We start from the raw sequence: 21,675 nt of genomic DNA, 5'->3' as shown, positions 1-21,675 counted from the left end.
TCTTACAGCCGGCGCTCTAAAGCGTTACTCTAAACGCTATACTACATGCTACTCTGTTGGTCAGTGTACCATGTTGATGTTTTGTTCACATTTTGACCACGTTGCATATACTGATTTGGGATTTCTGCTAGGACTATTGGTGCCATCCCATCGTTGGTAATTTGTTTCTCCATAGGCAACGCAACATTAAGTCAAACCCTGCATTGAGTTTTGAAGTCATGGCCCAAACCAACTACTACCATCCAAAAGAAGTGTGCCCTAGAGAGTAGATAAAATCTGTGTAATCGTAAAAGACACCACATGACAAATTTATTGACTTTTAAACGAATGTGCATTTTTATTAACATATTCATATAAAAATAGGATACTGATTATAAACATTTGCAATTACTTAAAAACATTCAAGTATAAAAGTGTTATTTACAAATTTTAGCAATATTTCACACTGAAAATTTATTTTTTTTATTTTATAAAAGGGATTAACAAAATGTTTAACTGAAGCACCAGAGTACATGGGACCAAAAGTGGTTTAATCCCTCAAAGTTTAGTAGGGATTTTTTGGTAAATGGATCAACTGTTCTTGCTACAAATATTGTAAAATTAATATTAAACCTGTGGACCCTCCATTTCTACCACCTCTTGAGGTACTGTCAGAAGTCAAAGTACAGAATAACTATTTGTTAGCCTTTAACAAGATACTTACTGTTGGTTGTTAAATGAAAGGAGGAAAAAGATCAAATAGATCATAATGACATCCATTGTTGGCGAATAGTTGGTGTACATGTTGAACTTATAAAATTCTGTCTTATACCAATCCATTGTAAATGGGTGCAATTTATGAGAAAATATGCTTTTCCAGCTATAAAGGTTTAACAAATTATCATAGAGGTTTATAAAATTATAAATGGGAAGGGCAAATTTCTTCAAAACTTGTAAAATTAGGCTGATGAGGGAAAGCAGTCAGCCCACTCCACAACAATTCTCTTTAAAGAGAAACTGGAATATCACAAAAGGAACTTACAACCAAAAAAACATTGTAAGTGAAGATATGGACAGTAACTGGAACAAATTAGTCTCAGTTTCTCTTTTTAAACAGAGCTGTTGCAAAGCTATACCTCAATAATGTGTAGGGAAAATTTGGCACTTGACCTAGACCTTCATTTATCAAAAGAATGGGAGTGTCTAACTGGTTCTTGTTAAGTGTTTCTGGAATTAAGAGAAATAATGAATTTTTAAAAATCTTATCTGCATAACATAACCTATTAAAATTCAGAACTTTTGTAAGTTCTACTTTTAAAATTCATCTTGATATTCAGATGGAAATATTACTTTTAAGCTGAAAATTAAGAATTGTCACATAATGGCTGACTTGTTAGAAAAATGAATTCCCTGATAACTAGAGAAAAATAAAATCACTCTTCACTTCAATTATTTTGACTGCACACAAACAATCCACTCAGTGTAAACAAGACTTAGAACAATCAGCAATATGACCTTAAAAAAAAAGAAACAGCATTTCCTAAGCTGTGCTGTGAAACTATAAGAAAGACACTTTTGTTGCTGAATTGGCCTTTAAGAACATTATTAAAGGTACAGGGTTATCACATGGATCACACAAGAGACTTGTGTTCCAATAATGCTTCTGCTAAATCCCACTTAACATTTGAGCATAATACCAAACCCAGCCTTTAAGAGTCAAGAACCAAAATTTAGAGAAAGAGCAATGGAAAATATGCCAGGAAGAGACTGTGGCTTTGATCCAACACAGCTGAATTGATCCGATACTTTGCACGTTATTTTTCAGCACTGTCAAATGGATCCAAAAAATTGAAATTGCTTAATTGCAGACTTAAAAGTCTGGTCATCAGTTTTGTGCTTTTATCGCTGAGGCACTGCATGGGCCAAATATAACATAGATCAATGCACAGCAAAACTTTGCACTGCTTAGAATGAACTGCCAGTGGAAGTGGTGGATGCAGATTTAATTGTAACATTTATGAGAAATTTCACTCACTCAACACTGAACTGATTCAGCCACCTATGGACTCACTTTCAAGGATGCAACTTATGATCTCAGTATTTATTGCTGATGTATTCGTTATTATTATTTTGCTTTTTTTTCTTTCTGTATTTGCACAATTTGTCTTTTGCACATTAGCTGTTTGTCTGTCTTTGTGCAGTCTTTCACTGATTCTACTGTGCTTCTTTGTATTTACTGTGAATGCCCACAAGAAAACAAATTGTATATGGTGCCATACGTGTACTTTGACAATAAATTTACTTTGAACTATGGATGGGAGGTGTATGGAGGGCTATGGTCCAGGCGCAGATCGATGGAACTAAGTAGAATAACAGTTTGGCATGGTCTAGCTGGGCCAAAGGGGCTGTTTCTTTGTGCCCTATTGCTCCATGACCCATTTGTGAAATTAATATTTTTTAAAGAAAAATTACAGGAATATTTTAGATTCCAATAATTAGGAATGTTTTAGGACATTTGTTTTTCAATTTGCTTCAATAATAAATGAAGAATTGAGAAATGGATGCAAGAACATCTGAGGAAAACTGCTTGAGTTTAGGTGATGTGGAAGAGGACTGCAAATGTAATTGTAGTCCAATCCGATGGTACACCATTCATGCAATGGTTTGAATGGAGGAACATAAATGACAAAGGAGCAGTTCACAGAGACCTGGATAATAAGATTTCCAAGCATTATGTTAGAGTGAGGAACACTTAGAGAACATGCCAAAGAATTATGAAACATTCCTCCTCACAATGTTCTAGACCTCCTCTGCAGCGCATTATATTTGTGGGAGCTGCTATAAAACGCACTTCATCAAGGAAAGGAAGTTTGTGCAATTTTTCTGTGCAAGTATGCTGCGAATCAAAATGAATACTGTAGATCTTAATCAACAAATGCAAGACAAGCGATACTGTTCTCCCTGTGTGCATTAATTTATCAGCAAGGAAACAGGATTCTAAAACATTTTGACATTTTCAGTTACTGATAACTAGCCTGCTCCAGATTGGTTCACAAATCTAGCACCATACAAGTCAGGAATTGTTTTTGGAAAATTCTTTTAAGATCAATCTGACTACAGGGTCAGGGTGATTTCTCTGACATAGAGTCCTTTTTGTATAGTTTTGATATGCGTACTCCCTGAAAAGCACAATTCAGCAAGATGATTTTTTTTGATATCACAGTCATCCTCACGGGCTATGGTATTTAAACTGGAGAACTTGTTAATGCAGATTCGCCAAACACATTGGCATATGAGGATTTTAGGAACTGGACATAATTATGCATGCTGCGGTTGGTGCATTCAGACTGTTCCAGGCGATCCTTTAAATCTTCTAAACGGCTCTGGAAACGCCTCTCAGCCTAAGAAATAATTTTGCATAAATTGGATTTGACAAAATATTTTCAGTCAGTAATGCAATCCTTTACTATAACAAATAAATATCTTCACAACAATACCACAGTGGCTTCTCCACAGTTACACAGTTTAAAATGTTGTCTTCCTACACATTCTCTTGTTCCTCACACAGATTTTCCGGGATGTCCATCATTCATTATTTGTAAGCCCTGACTAATTGTCCTAAGTAATCCAGTCTTCACATTCCCCTCCCTCTATCCTGCAAATCCGATGGCAAATAATGGGTAATAAACAGTAGCAATCCCAATAATTTTCTCCCTCCTGTCCTGGGATGCAAGCAGATGAGATCGAAGGAATAATCACTAGCCAAATCCCAGGACCTGCACAGGTGAACTATTCAATGCATATTTATTGACTCATGAGAGGAGTTTCCTCTCTGGAAATCTTTTTGGGGTTGGCTGTACTTGTAGCACAGAATTTCTGGATGGGAATGCGCAAAGAATCAGGTATAATGCTTGATAGCCCCCATCTCAGATCTACAGTCATGAATATTAAATTTGATTAAGTGCATTAAATGTAAAAATAAAACACACAAAGCTATGATATCTTTAAGGACCAATGATCTCACCTTAAGGACTCTTTATCTTGTCATCTCATGTTTTTATTATATATTGCTATTTATCTATATTTGCATAGTTTGTTGTTTTCTGCACTCTGGTTGCTCTTTCATTGATCCTGTTAGAGTTACTATTCTATAGATTTACTGAGTATGCCCACAGGAAAATTAATCTCAGGGTTGTATATGGTGACATATGTATATACGCTGATAATAGAAGTTACTTTGAACTTTGAGTGTGCAGTTACACTTGTACCATCTTTAAAAGACAAAACCATCACAGGTTCATTAGAACATCAGAATCATGAAACAGGCATTCTAGCTGAGGATGTTGAGACAGAAGATTAAGAGATGGAAAGAAAAAAATGAAGTCAAGGATGTTCTTAAAAGCTTCTTTTAAAAAAATGTGCATAGGTATACCACTCTGGCCTCATCACCTTAAAACCCACAGAACTGAAGTGAATGCAAGTCATCCTCAACTCCTAGAGAATACCAAAAGAACAAGTCAGTCCCATCTCCCAATCCCCAGGAATCAATTGGTGAACATTGTTACAGTCTTTCTGTACCAAGTAAAACCTTCCCTTGGTAAGGAGATGAGCTCTATACATAATATACCAGGTACAGTCTCACCACTGCCCTAATATTTGCAACCTAACTTTGTAAATTGATTTCCCACCCCTTATACTCAAATACCCTCATAACAAACTGCTTGTTTTCTTAATTGCCTGCTTTAAATGCATATTATCTTTCATATATTTGTGTAAAAGGACACCAGGTTCATATGAACACCAACACTTTTAGCTATCATCATTTTAAAAAAGTCTTTATTCTACAACCCCACAAATATTCCTATTGCTATAGTTTATCATTCAGCCTGCCTTTATACCCCTGAAGCCTTTCTCCCCCACCGCCCCCCCATCTTCCTCACCATCCACTCTTGTATTATCAGTTAGCTTAAACAATACTGGATTTGGGCTCCTCATTCAAATTATTGATGTAGACTCTGAACTGCTGGTACCCCAAGCACCGATCCTTGTATCCCAACAGACATAGACTCCCCGCCTCAACACATCTTACTCATTCCTTCCATGTACTGTTAATTAACTCAGCTTCAATCTCTCCCAGTAAATAACCCTCAATCCACGTGCACTTGTTTAGTTTAGTAACCTTTTGTGTGGCACCTTACTGAAAGTCCAAAGAACCATATCCACTGATTTCGCATCCCCCCCACCTTCTTTTTACCATAGCTTCATTAATAAAAAAAATGTGCTAAATCTACATTTACTCCACTCAATCCTAATTTTATTTTTCCAAATGTTTTCTTATCATTTTTTTCTCAGAGACAGATTCTTGCCATTTCCTTTCTACTACCGAAAGTCTAACTGATCGGAGATCATTTGTCCTTAAAGTCCAGAAGTCATTTGTATTGGAATTTTTTTTCACTTTGAATTCATTATCCTTTTGATTTTATTTTTATTAATGCAATAAGCCTCCTAAGACATGCTTGCATCAAGAAAAGCAGAAGTACACAACCCTGTCCCATGTATCTCCAGAGTCTATAGCGTTCAGAGTTTAACAGATTATAACCTGCAACCATAGCTATATCCTAGGGTGTATAAAATCACCACCCTGCATAAAAGGTTGTGTTGGACACTAATCTATGTAAACTGCTCCCTGAAATTTCCTTATATCTATCTATATATCATTTAAACCCTTTCCAAATTTGGTTCTTATACGCACGTTCCTATCTTATTCATCTAATTTTAAGTTATAAGATGAAAAGGTTTTCCAGAGTCAATTCTTACCCTTTGCTTAAATGTTCCCCATTCTTTCTGGTATCTCATTACAAATGTCTGAAGCTTAAACAAAACAAGAACTGTGTAAATTGTAACCTACATCATCTTTGCTCCGCCTCAGCTGAGTCAATTCTGTTTTTGTTCTGCTCAGCTGAGCTTCAAGATCCAGTATTTTGCCCTGTGCAGTCCGCTCCTTTGATGCGGCTCTCTCCCTGGTCTGGTCCACCTACACAAACAGATGGATATGGTCACAATAACTAAAACATTTCTGTTGCATACCCGGAACTGTTCCACCTTGTAGAAGGGTGGATAAACAGAGTAACAGCTTCACGAAAATTGTCAAAAAAAGGCCAGGGAGGAAGGAAGTTAGGTGATGCTTTCCTGAAGCATTGGGATCTGCAGTGCACTTTATATATAAAAAAAGCAGATGACAACTTTCAAAAGTAATTTAGGTATTTGGAAAGGCATTATTTATAGTTCCAAAAGAACTTGGCAGTGGTGTGGCTTCAAATGAATAGCACGGAGCTAAAATTGAAATGATTGGCTAGAGAGACTCCTGTTATGGTGGATGAGTCTGGAACTGTAGAGTTCTTCATCTGCATTTCCAAAAGCGTACAACTTCAATGGCCAAATGCAATGGAGGCACATTATCACTAATCTTTCCTTCAAAGCGACACTACTCTTATCTGGGCATCCACAGCCATTTCTTTGTAATTAGTGTATCTAAACCCAGGAACTCTCTCTACAGGATGATGTATCTGTATCATACAGACTGCACAAGTTCCTGGTGACCTTCTCAAGAACAACTGAGATAGCTAATAATGTTGACTTTATTTGATTTATTAATTTCTGAAACATGGGCAAAAGGAATTTGTTGGCCCTATTAATACAACACATTATATGTATGCCTCCACTGCTAGATTACAATGCTGTCCTAATGAGTCTCCCATGTTCTCCCCTCAGTGAACTTCAACTCATTCAAAAGTACACTGAAATTTAACAAACCATATGAGCATACAAATGAAGAGCAGGAACACACCACTCTGCCTCCTTGAGCCTGCACTGTTATTCAATAAAATCATGGCTAATCTGAATGCAACCTTAACTCACACTCCCACCCACGTCCAGCAATCTCCCCTCACTCAATTGTTCATCAGGTGTATCTACTTCTGTCTTAAACTGGCCAATGTAGAAACAGAGTTCCTAAGACCATGATCTTCAGAGTAAAAATAAATTCATTTCATCTCTGCTTTCAATGGACATCTTCTCATTTTTAAATAGTGACTCATAGCTCTAGATTTTCTCTTGAGAGTACATATTCTCGTCACATTCACATTGTCAAGATCCCTCACAATCTTGTGCATTTCATGGTCACCTCAATTTTCTAAAAAAAAAGCCTAGCCTGTCCAACTTATCCTCTAAAACAACCAACCCATTCCTTGTACCTGTCCAATAAATCTTGAACTACTTCCATCTCATTTACATCCTTTCTTAACTCAGGAGACCTCCTGACTTTTATATTGAGTTGTCTACACCTGCATTCTTATCTGTTATAATTCATCTTCTGGGTCACCCAAATCCCTCTGTCTCTGAACTCTCACCATTAGGTAATAGGTTTCCTTTTTTTAAAAGTTTGTCCTGCTAAAATTGACAATTTCACATTGCCCATTACTTAACACTTTGTAGCCTCCATATGTCCTTTTAAATTGCTTCCTTACCTTAGTATTGGTTTATTTTTGTCAAATATACCAAGATAAAGTGAAAATCTTAAATTGTACACTGTTTAGACACATTAACTCGTTATACCGTGCATTAAGCTAGAATAAAGTAAAACAATAGTAACGCAGAATGAAGTGTAAAAGCTAGCTTAAAAAAGTGCAGTGCAGGGAAACAAAGTGGAAGATCGTAATGAGGCAGACTGAGGCCAAGAATCCATCTTATTGTACAGGAGCTCCGTTCAGGAGTCTGAGAACAGTGGGACAGAAGCTGTCCTTGTATCGATGGTGCATGTTTTCAAGCTTTTGTATCTTCTGCTTGATGGGAGAAGAGAGAATGCCCAGGGTGGGATGGGTCTTTGATTATGCTAGCTGTTTTATTGAGGCAGCAAGTATAGACGGAATAAGTATAGACAGATATGTCTTCAGCAAATTGAACAATCATATCCTTAGTGCCTTCATCCAGACAATTTATATAAATCATAGACAGTTGAGACCCCAGTATTGATCCTTGTTAGGTACTATTTGTTAATCAGTATGACACATTTATGCTGTTCTCCATTTTCAGTAAGATAGTAATTTCCTATTGACATAAGTATATTATCTTTCACATTAAGAACTTAAATTTTCTACTATAATCTTTATTATGGCCTTATCAAGAGGAAATCTAACAGTTCCTCTCTACCATTACATACGATACTTCTGCAAAGGCATCCAACAATTTAGTCAGACAGGTTTCCCTTTCACAAAGGCATGAGAACTTTGCCAGCACATCTTGAATTTGTCAAAGTGCCGAATAAGTATCTCAAGAATTCATCAATCACTCTTTGCCTCATTAACGATTTAGCAACAGTTTGATATTAAAATTTTCACCTTCATTCATTCCCCACATGGTGCCATTTCTTCCTGTCAATAATATGGTCTCTACACCTGCTTGGCAATAACTAACTCAAAGTACACAATGCCGGCACCTAATAGTCTACAGCTAACAAGATGAGATTATATAGGCCAGACAAAACTGTGATGGATGTAAATGGGTGCCTGAAGGTGGTTTGACAGGCCTGTTTCAACGCTGCGTGTGTCTATGAGTCCACAACAATCTGCAGTTTTCTGAAAGCAATGGAAATCTGAAAATGTTGAAATACACAGCATATCAGAACTTTCAGAGAGAATAGCAACGTCTTGTTTCCCAAACTGATCAGTAAGAAACCCTATTCAACCCAACTGGGTTTTTAAATTGACACAATAAATCAAAATACTGATCAGGTGTTACTGGGTTCAATGGCATATTGCTCCTCCTACAGTTAGTAAATCTCACTGAACTGACCTGGCGCCTGGCATCTTCAATAGCAGTCTCCAACTGTCGAGCGAGGCTGCTGCACTCCCGGGATTTCTCCTCCAATCGCTGCTGATTGTGGTGAATCGTCTCTTCCCTTTGTACCACTACCAGTGTCAGTTCCCGATTTTGTGTATTGATGTCTTCCAATTTCCTACAAAAGTGATCAATGTCCTTTTTTTTAGGATGAAATATCCTTACTGTTTTCAAAAAGCTTTGTATATCAAACCATGATAATTCAATGTTGACTGTTCAGGGTACGCTCCCGCCTTACTCCAGAAATTGAGTGCTTAATCTATGTGTACAGTACGGTTGGTGCCAACCTTTGGATAAACCGTTCCCTATCTGGCTATTGTAATTCAGGAGTACACTGGTGATCCAATAGCCTGAAGTAAGGTTTACTTATCAGTGTTTAGTTTAAATGCCGAAACCCTGTACCAACGGAACCAACACAAACTCCTGAAGGAACTCAGCAGGTCAGGTAGCATCTATGGAAAGGAACAGAGCTGACATTTTGGGACGAGACCCTTCATCACAACTGTATTTCGTATGTGGAATTCCAACACCTGCAGCATCTCCTGTGCTTACCAACAGAACCACCTGTATCATCAAAACTATGAAAGAAGAATGGTGAGAAAGGAGCTCTCTCAACTCAGTCACTTCTTTACTGTTTGTGGCATCACGGCAAACACAAAAAGCTGCCATATTTTTCTTTATGGTGGCAAGCCATGAGGATTTTATGTAAATTATATTTAAAAGTTTGGTATTATGTGATTTACTCTCGTGAGAAAAGATCTGTTACTGGAGTACAAAGACGTCTTTTTTAACACATGAATCAAGTTTAGAATAAAACATTTCAAAACAGTGATGAATTGCTCATTATAAAAAGTCTTCTAAGGACTCAATCGTACTATGATAACAGAAAGCTGATCTAGCCATTCAAGAAAACATGGCCTAATGATGCCATCATAAAACACCCTCAAGCCAAGCAATTCATGTCATTTTATCTGTTTATGTATTCCTGAGTTGATCACTTTTGAACTTTTGCAAGAACGATATTTTTCATGTGTGTGAAAACTTCACTTGGTAAAATTATTTAATTTAAAAATTTAGCAGCAAATGCATCAAAGCTTTTGAATCTCAGAATATTAAACTAAATATTGAAATGAGACTTAACCTACACTTGATGGAATAAAATAGTGGTTGGATCTTCACGGTATCTCTTTAAAGACATACTGAATTACAGACATGCAAATGACTACCTTAGAATCTGCAGGAAAGTTAAGAAATTAACTTTATCATGAATTCAGCAACTTCAAACAAAAATCTTATAGCATAAAAGTTAAGGTGAACAAAGAATTCCAATTTCAGTCCAAACAAGCTTCATTGTAATAAAACAAAGGAACAGTAGTTTTTTTTTACAGATCAGGTCATTAGCATAAAGGAGAATAATACAATAATGGGCGAGAATTCCTTCCCAGACATCAAACCCATAAAATATATAATATGTCTGTATATATTCCATTTTCACTGCAATGGAATAAAGAATTGGATTTAAATCTGCTCTTTAATTACAGCAGGAATTATCAGTTCAGACTATCTCCTTAATGTTGGATGGGACTGTACAATATTTTTCTTGCAGTTTAACATTCATATCCTTGATTGTGCTTTTATATAATCACCTATATACATGTAATTGTTCAGTGAGTTTTCAATGGTTACAGTTGTCTCTGTATTTTGCAGGAAACCTCTAGAGTTCACTGGTGGGTGTCTCATTACCTGAATCTGGCTGTTTAATTGGTTAACTGTTATCTGTTGGAATTTCAATGGAATCAGTGGTGTGGTATAAGATGACCAGACCACAGATGTTCTCTCTTTTTTCCTTTTTCCCTTAGGCTGTCTTTCACTGCTCTTTTCTTTCCCTCTTTGTCTCTCACCCTGCTTTTCCCTTCACCTTCTTTGTTTTTGTAACACTTAATAAAACAATTGTAGGCGTCAAGTTTTATGCCTCATTCTTAACTTCCGAGGAGTCTTTGGATCTCAAAAGCATTAGAATCCAATATTAATGACACTCAACTAACCTTTCCAAAGTTTCCAATTTCAGCTTTAAATTATGATTTTCTTCTTGTATACTGTGACACTTCTCTCTTGACCTTCCACCTAGTTCCTCAATCTGAGAAAATAAAGAATTTATAGTTAAAAAGAACTACATTTAATTAAGAATCAACTTGTCCAATTGGACTTCCTTTGAACATTATTAATTACGAATGCTTAAGTATTTAATCTTTTCTTCCTACCAATTTCCCCACCATACCTCAGGACATAAACTAAATACAAATGGAAGAACTTGTTGGGTTAAGCAGCATCTGTGGAGGTAAAAGGTATCAGCTGATGTTTTGGGCATCAGGACTGTGAAGGGACAGGGAAATTTAAAGGAGATTTGCAGGTCAGGGTTTTCCCCTCCCGCACAAAGGGTGGTGCGTGCTTAAATGTGTTGCTAGGGGTGGTGGTGGAGGTAGATGCAACAGAGGCATTTAGAGAGATCTTAGAACTGCATATCAATAGGCATTGAATGTAGGGTTATGGACCATGTACATAGCAGTACAAATGGGGGTGGAGAGAGGCTGGTAGCTGATCCAGAGAACCAGACGGGGAGGGAATGGTGGCCATGTGGAGGGAGGGGATGGGGCAGCTGAACAAAAGGACGAGGAAAACCAAGTAGCTGTGAGTGTGCGTGGGTGGAGAACATTTGGGTTGTGGGTTACTTGAAATAGGAATTGAGTTATGAGCTACCCAACTGGGATGAGATGGTGTTCTTCCAATTTTGTGTTTGGCTTCTCTGTAGTAAAGGTGAAAGATACTGCAATTAGTGCTCACGATGTAGCTTCCTCAATGTTGGGGAAACAAAGTGCAGAGGAGACAACTGCCCTGCAGAACATCTGTTCTCTGTCAGCAGTGATCACGTAGAACTTCCAGTTACGTGTCATTTCAACTCTACTTCCCTCTCCTACAACGAGCAATCTGTCCTCTTTCTTCATTGTTATGGAGAGGTTAAATGCAAACTGAGAGAACAACATCTCATATTCCATTTGGATAGCTTACAACCCAATGGTATATATATTGAACTTCCCAATTTCAGGTCACCCACACCCCCACAAACACTCACCAGTTGTCTTAGTTTTCTTCTCCTTTTGTACTGTACATTCCTCCCATTGTTCTCCCTATCTAGTTCCATCTATCCATCAGCCCCTCTCCATTTGGCTCTATCCATATCTATCAGCGTCTGTTCTGTCCTCCTTCATTCTGCATGTGAGCAATCTTTCCTGTTCCCTTTCAGTACGACGCAGCGTCGATATCTAAAGTACTGTTTTATGCCTTTTTGTTTCCATAGATTCTGCTTTACCTGGTGAATTCTGCCAAAATTTTGTTTTTATTTTAACTGCAAAAAGGCATGCTTTTGCATCTTGCACATCAATTAGCACAGACATGATTCTCCAGCTAACCAGTGTGTGCTAAGTCCAGCAACTGAATCAATTGTTTCTTGTTGGAAGGGGAAAAAAAAAGTGCAAGCTGCCCTAAGCCCCAAAATGACATGTATAACTAACATCAGCTTGTGCTGGCGGCCTCAGTAAAAGCTCTGCTATATAGATTTAGTAAACACAACAGTCAACAGAACAAGTGTCAAATTGGAAGTACATGAATAAATAGACACTATTACAACTGCTTAGAAACTCTCTTATAGCAAGGGAAGAGTTACCTTTTTTTTGCACTGAATTATGAACTGTACGCTTTTCTTGTCAGGCAGCATCTATGGAGGGGAATAAATGGTTGACGCCTCAGGCCTGAAACGTCGACTGTTTATTCTCCTCCACTGATGCTGCCTGATCTGCTGAGTTCCTCCAGCATTCTGCTTGCGTTACTGTGGATTTCCAGCATCTGCAGAATCTCTTGTGTTTATGCTACTTTTCTTAGTCTGTTTAAAAATCTCATTCCCATATTTCACACAAAAACTTTATGCAAGCAAACCCAAAAGCGATTTTACAAATAGCTAACTCTCACAAAATAAGTCTGATGTTACAAACTGCTCTTTATACATTTTAATGGACATTTTTAAATTTATTTAACATAAAAAGCTACAAAGAAAGAAATTCCAAAACTACCTCCATCTTGAGATCACGTATAATGGAGGCCTGATCTACATTTTTCTTCTCATACATGACCAGCTGCTGCTGGCAGTCCTGCAGTTTATGTTCAGTTAACTTCAACAACTCAGGAATAGGTTCCAGATCACTCAGTTTTTTCTGCATTTGTCTACGCACCTATGGATAAACATAGACATCAAAGAGACCATCAAAAATAAATCACTGCAAACCTCAATATTAATACATAATGTTAACCTCATAATGTAATTATTTCCTTTTATTCCCTGATGGAACCAGCTCATCCAGTAATTAAATCTCCAGACACAGAGGGACATCATCAATCCACCCTAAAAACAACAGATGCTGGTAAGATTCTATATACCATACTGCTGGATTAACATCCAGATTTATGAAATGGTGCTCACGGACCTAATGCAAGTCAGTTGTTTGAATTTTATATAATTTGAATTATATTTTAATAACTTATTTGTGGTAACATTTTGTTTTATGTGCTTCATTCTACACAGTGGCCCAGCGGAATTTTGTCTCTTTTGGTTCAGTCAGATAACAATAAACCCGAACTTGAACTAGAATTTATTTCTGAATGAAAATGTGAAAAGGTAAGGTCTTGATCTGTAGCTCTGCTGGTCTAGTGTTTAGTACACTGGAAGACATATAAATCTTGATTTCCTATTATTGTAATTACTTACACACAGGAACAAGTCATCTCCCAACGGGGGTTAGTGCCTCACTCATCAATTCAGTTAATCAAGCCAATATTCTGTACCTTACTGTTTATTAGTTGTTATTGAACACACCCTTTTTTTTTTTAGCTTAACCACACCAAGTGAAATTGCCACATTTCAACAACAGAGTAAAATTACTGGATGGTGAAATTGTGGGCCATATTGGAATTTTTAAAATTGCTCTCTCAGCATGTGCCAGAAGCAACAAATTATAGTTTTTACCCATAATGCCAACTTATTTTACTAATTAAAAGGATGGTAGCTTAGTGATACAGTTCTCTGGAGCCACATGCAACTGTTTCACTAACTGTAGGATGCAAGCTTGCAATACTGATTCCTCAGTTAAGACAGGCTCCTCAAAGGAGATTATTTGCAAGGTACCACTACAGGAAACAGCCTCTCCACATCCACTCTTTCCAGACCTTTCAATATTCGATAGGTTTTCAATGAATCCCCCTCCCCTCAATTTTCTAAACTCCAGCAAGTGCATGCTCAGCGGCATCAAATGCATCTCATATGTTAACCCTTTCATTTCCGGGATCATTCTAGTGAACCTTCTCTGGACTCTCTCCAAAGCCAGCATATTCTTTCTTAGATAAGGGGCCCAAACTGCTCACAATACTCCAAGTGCAGTTTGACCAATGCCTTCTAATCCTCAATACTGCAACCTTGTTTCTAATATACTAGTGCTCTATAAAGTAAGCTTTCTGATTAGCAATTTAATGCCATATACACTTTTCTTTAATTATATCAACTAATGTCTCAGAAAACATTCCACCTTTCCAAAATTTATTAAATCCATTAAACTGTGGCAAAACAGAGTTGGAACAAACTTTCAGCCTAGCTTCCTGCAGTTTTAAACAGCATTCACTTTTCCAATCTGTCTCCATCAGGGGTTGATACTGAAGATTGAGCTCAAAGGTCAACCAGATGTCCAAAAGTCAAAGCTCAGAGACTGGAGGCCCGTTTGTGTGCATGTGCGGGTGGGAGGGTAGGTGGAAAGGCGTTGCACTCTGTTGTTTTGTGGCTCGTTGTGTTCTGCATTGTTCTGCCTAGCACGCTATGTTGGCGCTGGAATGTGTGGTGCCACTCGTGCCACCAGCATACCCTTGGGTTGTTAGCACAAATGATGCATCTCACTCTACGTTTCCATGTACATGTGATAAATAAATATGAAATCTGAGCAATTTTAAAATACAAATAATAGTCTCTATCACAAGGGAATTATTTCCTCCTTCTCAACAAGTAGTTACCTGTTCAATTTCTTTATTAACCTCATCTTTCAGTAATTTGTTCTCCCTCTCTGCCTTCTCCAGCTTCATGTTGTATTCATCTGCCTCCATCCGCGTCTTCATCACCTAGATCCAGCCAAGAATTTTATTACATAGCAACTTTAAAATAATGACGTAAAATTTTGAAAACCTCTCCACACGAAGAAATAATAATCATTTTACAATGGTTATTCAAAATCTTTCACTGAAACTAATGCTTTGTTGGTGTTGTCAACATGCGTCTTCCTCATTGGTTAATACATTGAACCTACGGCAGTTTCAATTTACATTTCAAATTAATATTTATTTTCATAATCTTATATAGTACAAGAGCTTTTTTGCCCAATCCTACAAAGAAGTTGGACTTTCCCTTCACACTGTGTTAAAATCAAAAACCCCTTGAGTTCCAGTGGTAGGATCATAGACTAATATTACAAAAACGATTGTGCGAGAACAGATTGGTTTGCTATATTCTCAGATGTTCTGAAATCCAAAATTAATTACCTGAGATTTATAACTATCCACCAGCCCTTCATAGTGCTTGATAGAGACTTTTAGGTGTTGTATTTCAGTCTGAGCAAATGAGAATTTTTCCTCCAATGCATTCATATTCGCCTAAATATTTTTGAAAAAGGAAAAAGTATTCAGCTGGGGGCCGGCTGAGATATTTTTGAAATATCAAATAGGTTACTATTATTTTTACATTCTGGTCTGCTTTAAAATATTCTCCTGGGCATAATGGTAACACCTAGAGAATGAGGCATAATCATATTGCTTAACCTCTAATTACAGAGTAACCCAGGGTCTCTTCAATAATCCAGTAAGTTTACTATGCTTTCAAACAAACTTGAAAAGTTTCATTGAAGTAAAATCAGAAATGAATGATTTTTTCTACAGAATTTAAGCAAAAATGCAAATAATAATTATGAACCTTAAACAATATTTTCTCCTCTTATTGGTAATAAACCATAACCCCATCTCATTAGTACTGTTTCATTGGAACCATCTGATATTTAACTTTTATAACCTACTTTTTGTTCTCAGACCAAGCAAGGAATTGTCTTTATAATCTCTTAATCAATTCTTAAGTATATAACCTACAGTCTCTTTTTTTTAATTCCAGGGGATCATGGGTTTGCGCCCCTGGTGGACTGTGTCCTCTCCAGGATGCAAGCCTGGGTGGGAAGATTTGAAGAACTAGCTGTTGCCCATGTACCGGGTTCCCCCTCTCCATGTCACTGATGTAGTCCAAGGGAAGGGCAGCAACAATACAGTGTTGTTGCAGAGGTCGCCAGAGTGAAGTTTAAAACAACATCAAACTGCCTTAGGGACCCCAGCTCTGAATTTCTTCCTCGGGGTTTATTCCCGAAGCCTTTCCCATGGGTGGGTGTGGCTGCAAGGCAGCGGAGGATTAGAATCAGAGCTTTCCTTCTCCTAGGTGGGCTGTCGTCCAAGGCTGACAAGCCTCACCTGCCCGAAGCAACTGGTTTTGAGGAACCAGTGGTCCGCCTTTGCCCCTTCTCTTGTCAGTAAAAACAGTTCCGCTGGGCCTAATAGCTAAGCCACACATGAAAACCAAGAGTTGGACCTGGTTGTCAGAGGCTGTTAGAGATGCACGCTATTTGGAGCACTTTATAGGTAGTGGGAGCTTATCCCCACTACTACCCTGTCTATGACAACCTTAGGAACCAGGCATCAATCACACCACAATTTTTATGAGAAATATGGAGGTTGCCTAGGGAGTATTGGCTGCTTATGGTTGTTATAGTCAGGGATTGTAGTGGGGATAAGCTCCCACTATCCATTAAAAGTTCCCAATGGCGTGGGGCTCAAATAGCCTCTGATGTACAGGACAAGAGGGCGTACAGGAGTGAGGTATGCCAACTAGTGGAGTGGTACCACAGCAATAACCTGGCACTCAACGTCAGTAAGATGAAAGAACTGATTGTGGACTTCAGGAAGAGTAAGATGAAGGAACACATACCAATCCTCACAGAGGGATCAGAAGTGGAGAGAGTGAGCAGCTTCAAGTTCCTGGGTGTCAAGATCTCTAAGCATCTAACCTGGTCCCAACATAATGATGTAGTCATAAAGAAGGCAAGACAGTGCCTATACTTTATTAGGAGTTTGAAGAGATTTGGCATGTCAATAAATACACTCAAAAACTTCTATAGTTGTACCATGGAGAGCATTCTGACAGGCTGCATCATTGTCTGGTATGGAGGGGCTACTGCACAGGACTGAAAGAAGCTGCAGGAGGTTGTAAATCTAATCAGCTCCATCTTGGGCACTAGCCTACAAAGTACCCAGGACATCTTTAGTGAGCAGTGTCTCAGAAAGGCAGCGTCCATTATTAAGGACCTCCAGCACCCAGGGCATGCCCTTTTCTCACTGTTACCATCAGGTAGGAGATATAGAAGCCTGAAAGCACACATTCAGCAATTGAGGAACAGATTCTTCCCCTCTGCCATCCGATTCCTAAATGGACATTGAAGCTTTGGACACTACCTCATTTTTTTTTTAGATATACAGTATTTCTGTTTTTTGCACATTAAAAAAAATCTATTCAACATACGTATTTATTTATTTATTATTATGTTTTATTTTATTTATTATTATTTTTTCTCTCTCTGGTAGATTATGCATTGCATTGAACTGCTGCTGCTAAGTTAACAGATTTCACGTCACATTCCGGTGATAATAAACCTGATTCTGATTCTGATTCTGACAAGCAAGCCCAGCTCCTGGCATTCACTCACGGCTTAGCTACTAAGCCAGGTGGAACCACTGCTACTGATAGGAGTAGGGGCAAAGGTGGGTTACTAGCTCCTTTAAACCAGTTGCTTTGGGCAGATGGGGCTCACCAGCTGTGGTTAGCAGCTCATTGAGGAGAAGGAGAACTCTCATTTCAAACCTCTGCTGTCTTGCAGCTATACGCATTCATGGGGAAGGACTCGGGAGTAAACCCCAAAGGAAAAATCCGGAGCTGGAATCCTTAATGGCCGTCCTCCACTGAGTTCAACGTAGACTGGCAACTCCTATGACACTGTTGGTTCCACACTGAATTGATCTCTGCTGTTCCTTTGGGCTTATTAGATGCATGGAGAGGGGAAGCTTGCTACATGGGCAACAGCTTGCTCTCCATATCATAGTGCCCTGGCTTGCATATCTAGACAGCTAGGACACAACATCCATGGTTGACCGTGACTGATGGAGCCCTCATCATCATTAGGGAGTACTTGCATGAGCTTCCAGAGAGATTTGTCCCATTGAGGCAAGGGAAAGGACATAGGATGAAGGAACCATGGTTGACAAGAGAGGGAGAACATTTACTCAAGAGGAAGAAGGAAGCATACTTAAGGTTTAGGAAACGATGATCAGAAAGTGCTCCTGAGAGCTATAAAGTAGCCAGAAAGGAGCTTAAGGAGGATTTAGGAGATCTAGGAGGGGCAAGGTGGCTTTGGCAAGTAGGATTAGGATTATGTGAGAAACAGGAAGACGATTAAAGAGAGGGTAGGGCCAATCAGGGATAAAAGATTGTAGGCTACAACTGGACAAGGACAGAATAAAGAGAGGGGTTCAGAAATGGCAGATAGAATTCAATCCAGATAAGTGTGAAATGATAAATTTAGAAAGTCGAATGTGAAACAGAGTACAAGGTTAATGGCAGGATTCTTAGCAGTGTGGAGGAACAGAGGGATCTTGGGGTCCAAGTCCACAGATCCCTCAAAGTTGCCATGCAATTTGATAGGGTGATTAAGGAAGTGTATGTTGTGTTGATCTTCATTAGTGGTGGTGGTGGTGGTGGGGGAATATTGAGTTCAAGAGCTGCAAAGTAATGTTGCAGCTCTATAACTCTGGTTAGACCATACTTGGAGTATTGTGTTCAGTTTTGTTTGCCTCAATAGAGGAAAAATGTGGAAATTTTAGATAAAGTTGCAAAGGAGACTTGCCAGAATGCTGCCTGGATTAGAGGACATGTTTTCTGAGGAAAATTTGAGTGAGCTAGAGTTTTCTCTTTGGAGCAAAGGAGGATGAGGAAAGACTTGATAGAGGTATATAAGTGGCACAGGTAGAGTGGACAGACAATTCCATTTTCCCAGGTTTACAATGGCTAATATGAGAGGACATACTGTTATGGCGATTGGAGGAAAGTATACAGAGGGGTGTTGTCAAAGGTAGGATTATTTTCCATGGAGAGTGGTAAATGCATGGAATGCACTGCTAGGCGTGGTCGAGGCAGATACATTAGGGACACTGAAAAGACTCTTAGACAGGTACATAGATGAAAGAAAAATGGACGGCTATGTGGGAAGGAAGGGTTAGATTAGATAAAACATTGTGGGCCAAAAGGCCTGTACTGCTATATTGATCTAAAACTGCAAGGCGCCAAGACAGAAGATAAGATGTTAAAAATAGACACTTTTAGATACTGACAAACCTGACATTTTTGGCATCCTTTATTTACCTTTCAATAACAATCCAGAAGTTAATTAATAACGGATGGTTAGCTGCCCTCACTGAGTTACGCATGTTTTAAAGTATTCAAAGCACATTTATTATCAAAAAATGCATAAATTACACACCTTGATATTTGTTTGCTCACAGGCAGCCACAAAACAAGAAACTCAAATAACCCAATTTTTAAAAAAACCAAAAAACTACTGTGCAGAGAAAGAGAGAGAGAAAAAAACCACACATAATGCAAGCCAACGATATCCCAACCAGACTGAGTCTCAGATCCGCTCCTGGAGCAGGCCCAGGCCAAGCCTCGGTCCCCAGTGTTCACACCAGTGGGGCAGAAATGCACAGCAGCCAGATCAGTTCACAGCCTCGGCGCCACGGAGAAAGGAATGAACATTTGCGGGACAGTGAGCAAAATCAATCCAACACTCGCCTCCATACCCGACACTCGAGCTTCCAGTCTATATGGCCAACATTTAAATTATCCAAACGCCAAGTAGTGCCACGTTTCAGGACCCGGATCCAAGCCCCCTGATACACTTGTGCCCCCTGCCCGAAGCCATTCTCGATCTCCCAAATAGGATCAGCGTTTGGAGCAATCGGACCCAGGTTAGGTGAAAGTCTTCCGCATCGACTCCTCTCCAAATCGCTCACTCCATCTCTGGCAGCGTTATGAACTCCGTCTCTTGTCTGCGGCTCGAACACGTTGCGCCTCGCCATGCCCCAGCACGGCTCATTCCCCCGAACCAGCCTCACCTCTGTTTGCCTCCTCATTGTCTGTGGTGATAATGCACCACTATTTGCTTCATGAAAGATGTTATAAGTAATGTTTTTAGTTGACTCCCTTGCCTTATGATTTACCAGACGCACATCTTCAGTCGCACCATCTTAAACTGGAAAAAGCACTTAGCCACCACTATTATTTCAGCGCTGCCAAAACTGCTCAACTCTAGTGCCAATGCCTCTAAGTAATTGAAAAGAATTGGAATATAACTACATATCGACGCTCCAATTCACAGACAGTAAGGTAAGCCATAATGGCGTGGGCCTGGTTTCACAAAAGTAAGCAAGACAGCAGATTTCCTTCCTTATGTCATGTTTGTAGATTACTAGCAGATTTAAAACTAAATATTACAGACTCTGGAAATCTAAAATAAAACCAAGAACATTGGACAACAATAACTCAAGTTATCGAGTTATTATAACATGATACAACTATAAATTATGAACACAATAGAGTAGCATTTTCTCTCTAAAAATGCCTTTTACCATCTAAACAGCAATTTGAAAGTACAATCAGATCAATGTTTTGTGAAAATCAAAGTTTATTAACAGAGAACACTAAAAACATTTCTGGGTTAAGCTAATTAATGTCAGAAAGTTGGAAACAATGTAAACAGTTACTAATTACTTCCTATTTACATCTTGATAGCCATTCAAATCAATCTCTCCTGCCAATCCACACACACAGAAAGCTGAAAGTACAAACATTGGAATGTATGCTACAAACTCCAGCACAAACACACTTAATGTTAAACATCAATAAAAAAAACTTATTTAAGTTTGAGATCATGTCCAATTAGAATTCAAGATATCATTGGATCAATTCATTAGAAAATTAATAAATTCAGAAAAAATTGCTCTAATTGTCTTTCATATGCCTGTCAATGGAGAAGTTTAAGTAAGGGAAATTTTACCTTCATTGTCTCGTTTTCCAGCTTGACAGAGGAGCTCTCTGAAGACATCTTGTGGAGTCTGTCCATTAGTGATTCCAGGTCTCCTCGAGCCTTATCCTCCACGTGATGAGTTTGATCCAGTAGATCAGCAATACGGCTGCCAAAAGAAAATCTGTACATTATCTGATATATAGTCTGTTTGCCCAATTCTGGTCCATGTAACTAATTTCAGGTCACAGTCTTTGGTGAAATGTTGGCAATATTAAAAGTTGCCTACTGTATGTAATTAAATTTAAATTCACTCTGAAAATAGATCCATATGACGCTATAGCTTGTAGCCATCTAGTGTACTGACATCATCTTATATCCTGTATCATTATTTATTTAAGCAACTTGTAATGCCATAGGGCTTTTCCTGGCAAAAGACACAAATTTATTAATCAAATCAAATAAGTTCAGTGCTTTATAAACAAATATCAATAATGTTTCTGAAACAAAATGTCAAAATATAAATCAAGATACATCTCTACTTCACCAC

General features: G+C 38.4%; 1 protein-coding gene across 3 annotated transcripts in view; it reads right to left on the bottom strand.

The window, feature by feature from the left end:
• Positions 1 to 336: 336 nt before the first annotated feature.
• odf2a (outer dense fiber of sperm tails 2a) overlaps positions 337 to 21,675 on the bottom strand; it is a 54,659-nt gene continuing 33,320 nt past the window's right edge. For 2 of the 3 annotated variants that reach the window (XM_072240340.1, XM_072240341.1), the window contains exons 13-20: positions 21,159 to 21,294; positions 15,502 to 15,612; positions 14,980 to 15,084; positions 12,999 to 13,157; positions 10,920 to 11,011; positions 8,830 to 8,992; positions 5,888 to 6,013; positions 337 to 3,380 (exon numbers count right to left, since the gene is read on the bottom strand). In XM_072240340.1, the coding sequence (XP_072096441.1) occupies positions 3,225 to 3,380; positions 5,888 to 6,013; positions 8,830 to 8,992; positions 10,920 to 11,011; positions 12,999 to 13,157; positions 14,980 to 15,084; positions 15,502 to 15,612; positions 21,159 to 21,294 (1,048 nt within the window). In that variant the 3' untranslated portion in view covers positions 337 to 3,224. Of the gene's footprint in view, positions 3,381 to 5,887; positions 6,014 to 8,829; positions 8,993 to 10,919; positions 11,012 to 12,998; positions 13,158 to 14,979; positions 15,085 to 15,501; positions 15,613 to 21,158; positions 21,295 to 21,675 lie in introns of those variants that run through there. The other variant, XM_072240342.1, reaches the window with a different exon arrangement.

Source organism: Mobula birostris, chromosome 22 (genome assembly GCF_030028105.1).
Source record: "Mobula birostris isolate sMobBir1 chromosome 22, sMobBir1.hap1, whole genome shotgun sequence".
Lineage (NCBI taxonomy): Eukaryota > Metazoa > Chordata > Chondrichthyes > Myliobatiformes > Myliobatidae > Mobula > Mobula birostris.
This window is presented reverse-complemented; position numbering and strand designations above follow the sequence as displayed.